The sequence below is a fragment of the Calidris pugnax genome, unplaced genomic scaffold, assembly GCF_001431845.1.
Source record: "Calidris pugnax isolate Ruff unplaced genomic scaffold, ASM143184v1 scaffold189, whole genome shotgun sequence".
In the NCBI taxonomy this organism is placed as follows: domain Eukaryota; kingdom Metazoa; phylum Chordata; class Aves; order Charadriiformes; family Scolopacidae; genus Calidris; species Calidris pugnax.
The window spans coordinates 34,538-44,291 of record NW_015091069.1 but is presented as its reverse complement, the minus strand read 5'-3'; the positions used below and the strand labels follow the sequence as shown (position 1 = coordinate 44,291).

General features: G+C 35.4%; 1 protein-coding gene across 1 annotated transcript in view; it reads right to left on the bottom strand.

Moving 5' to 3' along the window:
- The window catches only part of ARFGAP3 (ADP ribosylation factor GTPase activating protein 3), a 40,193-nt gene that overhangs the window by 6,519 nt on the left and 23,920 nt on the right, over positions 1-9,754 (bottom strand). Inside the window, exons 12-14 of the mRNA XM_014957045.1 lie at positions 8,272-8,409; positions 7,216-7,339; positions 5,845-5,935 (exon numbers count right to left, since the gene is read on the bottom strand). Coding sequence (XP_014812531.1) covers positions 5,845-5,935; positions 7,216-7,339; positions 8,272-8,409 — 353 coding nt within the window. The remainder of the gene's footprint in view (positions 1-5,844; positions 5,936-7,215; positions 7,340-8,271; positions 8,410-9,754) is intronic.

The following is a 9,754-nucleotide window of genomic DNA, read 5'->3' as shown; positions in this document are numbered from 1 at the left end:
TTGGGGAGACCTTCTCGCTCTCTCCAACTCCCTGAAAGGAGGGTGTAGCCAGGGGGGGTCGGTCTCTTCTCCCAAGGAACAGGCGATGGGACAAGAAGAAAAGGCCTCAAGTTGTGCCAGGGGAGGTTGAGATTGGACACGAGGAAAAATATTTACACGGAAAGGGTTATTAAGCCTTGGAATGGGCTGCACGGGGAGGTGGCTGAGGCACCATCCCTGGAGGTGTTCAAAAGACAGGTTGACATAGTGCTCAGTAACATGGTTTAGTGATGTGGGGTTTTTGTTTCCTATGGTTTTCTTTTGTTTATTTGTTTTTTTGTTTGGTTTTTTTTTAATCAGAGTTGATGATTGGACTAGATGATCTTAAAGGTCCTTTCCAAACTAGACAATTCTAAGATTCTATAAGTGTTAACATGCTAACAATTACAATCACCCACTCATTTTCAAAAACAATTACGGGCACACCTCAATAATGTATACCTGATAATGTAAAAGGCACAAATGGCAGTAAAACAGTACTATGATCTTGGGAATTATTTAAGCTTCTGAGAGGAAGCATCCCAAAATAGACCATTTTCAAAACCGAGACTGCGATCTGTAGCCTTAATTTAGGCACATAACCAAATGATAGTCATGACAAGTGAGGACACAACTTGTGAGTAGTTACTGAACCTTGGACAAGGTCGTCCAGCTGCAACCTCCACAACCTGCACAAATGTAACTCCTTTGTAATGTCCTGTGTCCGGCTGCACACAGGACATTTCTAGAAACTGGAAGCCCTTTCTTCTCCTTTTTTTTTTTCCCCTATTTTCTTTTTCAACAAGTGTGGAGGAGAAAGAGAGAACCTGCAGCTCCTCTTTTCATGGGAAATTGAAGGCACCTGCCTCGTTAGCATGCTGAGACAGACACTACTGTAGATAATTTGATTTACCCAAGCTAAGTGGCTGGTTCATAGTGGCAGATGCATAGTCACACTCAGAGAGCTTCCCACTCCATTCTTCACAGCTGCCTAGTGGCTGTTTGTACAATGCATGAGCCGCTTGTTTATAGATTATTTTGAAAAATTCACTCTCACTGAGGCAGCCCTATTTCTGAACTGTAATTTTTACTTCCTTACAATCTTTTCCACTTATCAAATGCTTCATTATTTTTGTTTTCCGTTCAGAGTAATGGAAATAAAACTTGCAGATATAAATTACCTGAGGAAAGCTCTAACCGCTTTTCAGCCACGTGAATTTTCTCATGTTTTTCTGGTTATGTATGGTTGTCTGAAAAACATCTTGTCAATGAGACAGGAAAGCAACTCCTTTTCTTGTGATTTCCTTCAAAAATCAGCATCTACAAGTCAGCTCTCTGACATGCCACCTTCCATAAGCAATAGGTCTGAAATAATGCAAAGTAAAAGCATCTTCTTGCAGCCCCCTCTTTTTTGTAAATAGCTCCTACAGCATTCTGAACAAAAGCAAGCATCCCCAAACTATTCTACCCTAAACTCTCAGCAGCGTTCATAAAAACAACTTTAGATTCGAAGGACATTCTATTCTGGCAAGGACTCCAGAATTACAGCAGTGTTTTTGTTGCCAGTGTCCAGGTTCCTGATTATTTTAGAGAACTAATGATGGCCTTGGCAAAAATTCAACACCAGACAAGCTATCAGTGCAAGAAGGACCATTGTCAAAAGATAGTGGGGGTAGGAGGTGTAATAGAAAAACATGCAGGAAGGGAATATTCTGAGCGTTGAATATAGTGTGAATTTATAATATACAAACTTATAATTCCTAGTGTATTTTTCCTCACGATTATTTTAGAGAAGTTAACAACCTACAAAGTTTAGCAGAAGTTTAGTCTTTAAATTTACATTAGGTTATGTGCCAGTCACAGAGAGTAACTAACCTTGAGTCAGGTATTTTTCATACGGAAAAGGTTATTAAGCCTTGGAATGGGCCGCCCAAGGAGGTGGCTGAGGCACCATCCCTGGAGGTGTTCAAAAGACAGGTTGACATAGTGCTCAGTAACATGGTTTAGTCATGTGGGGTTTTTGTTTCCTATGGTTTTCTTTTGTTTATTTGGTTTTTTGTTTGTTTTTTTTTTTTAATCAGAGTTGATGATTGGACTAGATGATCTTAAAGGTCCTTTCCAAACTAGACAATTCTAAGATTCTATAAGTGTTAACATGCTAACAATTACAATCACCCACTCATTTTCAAAAACAATTACGGACACACCTCAATAATGTATACCTGATAATGTAAAAGGCACAAATGGCAGTAAAACAGTACTATGATCTTGGGGATTATTTAAGCTTCTGAGAGGAAGCATCCCAAAATAGACCATTTTCAAAACCGAGACTGCGATCTGTAGCCTTAATTTAGGCACATAACCAAATGATAGTCATGACAAGTGAGGACACAACTTGTGAGTAGATACTGAACCTTGGACAAGTTCGTCCAGCCGCAACCTCCACAACCTGCACAAATGTAACTCCTTTGTAATGTCCTGTGTCCGGCTGCACACAGGACATTTCTAGAAACTGGAAGCCCTTTCTTCTCCTTTTTTTTTTTCCCCTATTTTCTTTTTCAACAAGTGTGGAGGAGAAAGAGAGAACCTGCAGCTCCTCTTTTCATGGGAAATTGAAGGCACCTGCCTCGTTAGCATGCTGAGACAGACACTACTGTAGATAATTTGATTTACCTAAGCTAAGTGGCTGGTTCATAGTGGCAGATGCATAGTCACACTCAGAGAGCTTCCCACTCCATTCTTCACAGCTGCCTAGTGGCTGTTTGTACAATGCATGAGCCGCTTGTTTATAGATTATTTTGAAAAATTCACTCTCACTGAGGCAGCCCTATTTCTGAACTGTAATTTTTACTTCCTTACAATCTTTTCCACTTATCAAATGCTTCATTATTTTTGTTTTCCGTTCAGAGTAATGGAAATAAAACTTGCAGATATAAATTACCTGAGGAAAGCTCTAACCGCTTTTCAGCCACGTGAATTTTCTCATGTTTTTCTGGTTATGTATGGTTGTCTGAAAAACATCTTGTCAATGAGACAGGAAAGCAACTCCTTTTCTTGTGATTTCCTTCAAAAATCAGCATCTACAAGTCAGCTCTCTGACATGCCACCTTCCATAAGCAATAGGTCTGAAATAATGCAAAGTAAAAGCATCTTCTTGCAGCCCCCTCTTTTTTGTAAATAGCTCCTACAGCATTCTGAACAAAAGCAAGCATCCCCAAACTATTCTACCCTAAACTCTCAGCAGCGTTCATAAAAACAACTTTAGATTCGAAGGACATTCTATTCTGGCAAGGACTCCAGAATTACAGCAGTGTTTTTGTTGCCAGTGTCCAGGTTCCTGATTATTTTAGAGAACTAATGATGGCCTTGGCAAAAATTCAACACCAGACAAGCTATCAGTGCAAGAAGGACCATTGTCAAAAGATAGTGGGGGTAGGAGGTGTAATAGAAAATCATGCAGGAAGGGAACATTCTGAGCATTGAATATAGTGTGAATTTATAATATACAAACTTATAATTCCTAGTGTATTTTTCCTCACGATTATTTTAGAGAAGTTAACAACCTACAAAGTTTAGCAGAAGTTTAGTCTTTAAATTTACATTAGGTTATGTGCCAGTCACAGAGAGTAACTAACCTTGAGTCAGGTATTTTTCATCACATTATTAGGAATCTCTGCATTCCCCCCACAAGCCCCAAGAACCTTTCCCAGTGGTCAGTGATGAATAATTGTGTGTGTACAATTCACGTACACATAGTAAACATTATATAATTGCCTGTAAATACCCTTATTCAGAATACAGTGAGAATTTTATCACGTGTGTACATAAAAAGGCACTTTCACATATATATACACAGAGATATACATATCACACCACACAACTTGCCCCATCTTTTAACTTATATTTACCTTTTCCTTGTTCATTCTCTTATTCATTACTGGGTAAAAGCCCCACACATATTACACAACTTAAATGAAAAAATGATTAATTCCAAATAAAATAATTTCTATGCAAGAAAACGAAAAGAAAAAGGACAAAGTATCAGTCAACAACAGATAGCAAAATAATATTTATCACAATCCTATGTATTATTGAAAACATAGTCAACAAATTCAGAAAGAAATACCATTTCCTTGTGCTTGTTCCCTATCTTCCTCATCTTCCCCACATCTTTTTTAAGACACCATGCAAATATTTTATATATTTTTTTAATTTTTAATTTTCTTTTTACATTTCAATTGACTGAAATCCAGCTTAAGTAACTGGTAATAGGGGTTATTCCTATACTAGCCAGTATATTCAAAACTTGCTTTCAGGGGATCAAAACTAAACAGTCACTTTCTTTTTCCCCCCCAATTTTTCCAAAGTAAAATCAGATGCTGCATACTGTTTGCTTTTCCAGCCTATTTATATAATCACTCACAGATTTCAAGTTCTTCAAGAATTCTTTTTTTTTTTCATTTCTTGAATGACATGGAAAAAAATCCATTGAATGAAATCCAATTGACCGGGAGAAAAAGGACAAAGTATCAGTCAACAACAGATAGCAAAATAATATTTATCACAATCCTATGTATTATTGAAAACATAGTCAACAAATTCAGAAAGAAATACCATTTCCTTGTGCTTGTTCCCTATCTTCCTCATCTTCCCCACATCTTTTTTAAAACACCATGCAAATATTTTATATATTTTTTTAATTTTTAATTTTCTTTTTACATTTCAATTGACTGAAATCCAGCTTAAGTAACTGGTAATAGGGGTTATTCCTATACTAGCCAGTATATTCAAAACTTGCTTTCAGGGGATCAAAACTAAACAGTCACTTTCTTTTTCCCCCCCAATTTTTCCAAAGTAAAATCAGATGCTGCATACTGTTTGCTTTTCCAGCCTATTTATATAATCACTCACAGATTTCAAGTTCTTCAAGAATTCTTTTTTTTTTTCATTTCTTGAATGACATGGAAAAAAATCCATTGAATGAAATCAATAAAATTTTCCAGTATTTCTTACCTTTTCTATTTCACGTTATTTCGCTACCCAAAAAAGGTGTTGGAAAGAAAACATGAGAAATTTTCAGTTGCCTAAGGGGCTACTTTTGAGTCAATTCAATCTAATACTTCTTCCTTGATGAACTATACTCTCCACTGTGAGGTGTTCCAACAAATCTTTTAAACAAAACCAATTGTAAAATTTAATTAATAATTTGGCAAGACCAGAAGCAGGTATCCTGATGAACGGATATGCCACACAACAGATTACTTTGGAATTTCAAGGCCACTAAAATTTTATTATAGATTCCTCTTAGGTTCATTATTATTATTATTATTATTATGACAGCCATTTTCACATCTATGAATATATAGATTATTTAGGGTAACTTATAAAAATCTACCTGATAGTTAATTTAGGTGTTACCTCATTTCTTTTTATAACAAAATATTACAGTTCTCCTTTGATAAAAATTATTTACAATATAGTTAGTCTATTATTTGCAACAAGTCACATAAAAACCAGTATAAAATACTGAAGTTACTGAACTGAAAACACAGAACGTGAGATTTTGAGATTGAGTCACATAAAAACCAGTATAAAATACTGAACTTACTGAACTGAAAACACAGAACATGAGATTTTGAGACTGTTTTTTTTCTTAAAATGACTACAACTGTTATGCTTGTTTGACATGTTAGCAATACTAAGGCATACTGTACTTTGCACACTTGTTGCAGAATACAGCAACAGCTAGCTGACAGTGTAATTAGAAGCAGAGTATGGGAGCCTATTCACCACATGATACAGTTTCTCACTCTGTTCAATATGTACCTGTTGGTTGTTTTTTCTGATTTTCAAACAAGTCAGCTGAACTTATACATGAGCTTCCAGAAAGTCTTTCTAGTCGAGCCCGTGCTTCATACTAGGAAAAAAAATTGAGAAGTATTGTAACAGTATGCTGTCATCTTTCAAGGTCACATCAGGTAATTCATGAGATTACAGGTACAGTTTCAGAATGTAAAAATCCAGCTGAAGTTGACTGTTCTGAAAGCTGTTCCCATTTTGTAGTTTTCACGTGACTTAGATGGTGTAAGTTTGTCCTCATCTCAACTCATTTCTGAGTTGATCAAAGAAATTTACCATCACAATACCAAGAGGCCTACTCACTGCTAAATACCCTAAAAAGGGGGATTGCTGAAAAGGCAGAGGAGAATGAACATTAAAAACAACTACTTAAGAAATGTGAAATACAGTGGTTGGGTAGGGTGAGGAAAAAAACACTGCAGTTAACATCATGTTAACCCTTCTAATCATGCGATGCTTTTAACTCAACTTTTTCTGAATTCCTTGGGAATGGTAATGCATTGTTAAACTTTCATTAAAAATAGATTTTTTTAAATGATCCCTCGCCTCCAAAACGTAACATAATATTAATCTGGTTTTTATTCCTATGCTGAGTCAATTACATATCATTTGTTGAACCATTATCTGCTTGCTTAGCCTTATAATATTAATAATGTTTCCATGTAACAGAAGGGAGAGTTGTTTTAACAATGGTTTGTTAGCATCATTTTTAGTACTCAGATCAAAAGAAGTAAGCCTTCACAGAATCAGCATCAGGCTCATTCTTTCAAAAATAAACACTGCTGACTCATAGTCTAACACTGCTATCAGAGAGGAATGATGATGGAGGTAAAGATCTACATGCAGCTGCTGCAACTCCTTAGGAAATACTAAACTATCAGAGTTGAAGTAAGCCTTCACAGAATCAGCATCAGGCTCATTCTTTCAAAAATAAACACTGCTGACTCATAGTCTAACACTGCTATCAGAGAGGAATGATGATGGAGGTAAAGATCTACATGCAGCTGCTGCAACTCCTTAGGAAATACTAAACTAGAGTGATCAGAGACTCATACATTTCTATCAAACAAACATTCAAGAGGACATAATTTTATAAGTTTACTAATTCTACCAATTTTAACTATTTATTACATTCCCTTTATACAAGGGTAGTTATCAGAGACTCATACATTTCTATCAAACAAACATTCAAGAGGACATAATTTTATAAGTTTACTAATTCTACCAATTTTAACTATTTATTACTATTATTTAACTATTTATTACATTCCCTATAAAGGGTTTATAGTCAATGAATATTTTAACACTCAAAAATATTTATCACTCCTTTCTACTTACATCGGCATGATCTTGCCTTCCAAAATACATGTCTGATGAAATTGCTTTCACGTTGCCAAATTTTTTTTGTGCTTCATCTGTGTTTGAAGATAGTTCATATTCAGGCTTACGATGAGATGTAGGCCTAAAAGAAAAATAAACTGCATTAGTGAGCATAATTTTTATTTATATCATGGCAGAATGCAATAAATCAAACAAGGAGCACTATCATCTTTGTTTTGTGAAGCCTAAAAGTATAATTTGATTTATTTTTTTTAATAAAAATTAAATCCCTATGAACCCAGGATAAAGATTCAGATAACTGAGTGGATATAGCAGCAAATAAAATCCCAGTGACAGTTTTACAAGATGGTAAATATATAATATTTCAGACTCATTAATCCTTTTTAAAAAAAAATCCTTTTTAAAAAAGAGAAAAAAAGTTGTACTTAAGTGCACAAAAGTATTGTGCAGGTAAAATAAAATATGGATAATAACAACAGAAGCACAAAACACCAACCAAGCACACAAACCCCCATGTTCTTATATTTTCCACTTGACAACAAAGACAAAACCACAGTCATTAGAGAAGAAACATATTCGGTTTGTATCATCACAATAATCAGACCTGTTGTTGCAAGTATCTTCAATACCTTCATCCTGAACCCTCAGTACCCGAGAATTGCATTGATTTGGTAACTGGGTTCTCTTTGGTTCATTACACGATAAAGAAAGCAAGTAAAGCAAGTATGGTCTCAGAACAGTGCAAATATTTGTGTTTCTCTTCATATCTTTCCTCTATTTTTTTTTTTTCCTGAAACACTTTGGCAGTTACCTCCAACACATATACTCACATATTTTAAGCACTGAGCAAAACAGTGCTTAAAATGTAAATAACCAAACAGGAAATTCGACTTAGAAAATAAATTCAACCAGGAAGTCACTTGACTGCTGATGAAAGTTACAGCCAAATTTTCCCTCTAGACTGAAAAATTCCCACTACTATGAGCAGGACTCAAATCATATTAATAAGCTTGGGCTTGCCAAATATAAATCAGTGAAGTTTTCTTTGTATACCTGTCTGAAAATCCTGTACTTTTTGAAGTTAACATTACATCAACATCTCTATTGTTATTTTCTTTCTTCCAAAAAGAATCTGTAGTGTCATCCCATTTAGAGAAAGCACTGCTCCTCAAATCTGAAGAATCATAGTACCTAAAATAAAAGAAGAAAAAGAAGTATTGAATGCTCCATAGCAAGTACGTTTTCAGCACAATGGTAGTTGCCAGTGAATAATTTGGATTTCATAATACTGGTTAGAAGCTTTGTGCAGTTGAATCCAATGGATTTTTGGGTTTTTGCACACCTACTTAACCAAATGAAAAGTTTGACCTTTCTTTAGGCTGGGTATGGTCATGAACGCAGTGGACTGCCTGAAAGATCTGGTCACATCAAAACAGGCAAAGCTCTCATTACTTCAAAGTATTATTTCTTCAGTATCAGACAAAGCACTGAGAAGAACACCATCAAGATAATTGGCTGGTTTAAGAGCTTCAGGAGCTAAGAAAACCTCAGTGAGCAAGGCATCACAATGATTACAACCCATCCCTTGAATTGTTCAAGGCCAGGCTGGATGGGGTTTTGAGCAACGTGGTCTAGTGGAAGGTGTCCCTGCCCATGGCAGAGGGATTGGAAATAGATGATCTTTAAGGTTCCTTCCAACTCTAACCATTCTATGATTCTATGGATCAGTATTTGGGTGGGGCAGCAGGAGAAAGAAAAAACTGCATTTAATAGAAAATAAAAGTTCACACTTTAAAGTTAATAAAGATTTTATTAACTGCAGCAAAAATAAAAATCCAAGGATTTTGAGAGGCGTCAATTATATATCTAAACCTTGAGACACTTAGCTTGCTTAATTCACAGATACTTATCAGCATTCTAATATCCAGCATGAATATTTTGCTTTTGGGCATACATTAAGATGATATTAAAATTACTTCACCTCTACTTCAAAATCACAACTCAGAATAAAGGATAATAACCACCTTAAAAACCTTACCAAGTCTAAAAATTTGACTTTATACTTTCTTTAAAGGGAATGAATTTATACACTGTTTCTAATTAGATTCTACTATTGCTACAACTAGAAGAACAAGAGCTGTGAAGAGCTAGGTTACAATTTATCTTCTAATTACTGTACTAAAACAGATTAAAATGCCTCTTCCATATGAAGAGGCTTATGAATAATTTGAGAGCACTAATGGTTCTTTTCAAGGAACAAACAGAGAAGCACTGAAATGATATGTTTCATTTTACAAGACTGCTGCCAGTTTACTTGCTACATTTGCATTTCTGCCACTAGTGATTACACTATGAAGTAATGACACAAAAGCATGTGTCTTTTTATTTGCCTGTCTACAATTAATTAGGTACAATTTTTCATGTTCCTGTGGCAGCAATCCAATAAATGCAGTTTATAAAAGCAACACCTGTTTCTATGTATCAGTCCAGAAACACCTCTTTCATTGCAATTAGTGCTGTAGGACTAATTTTTTTC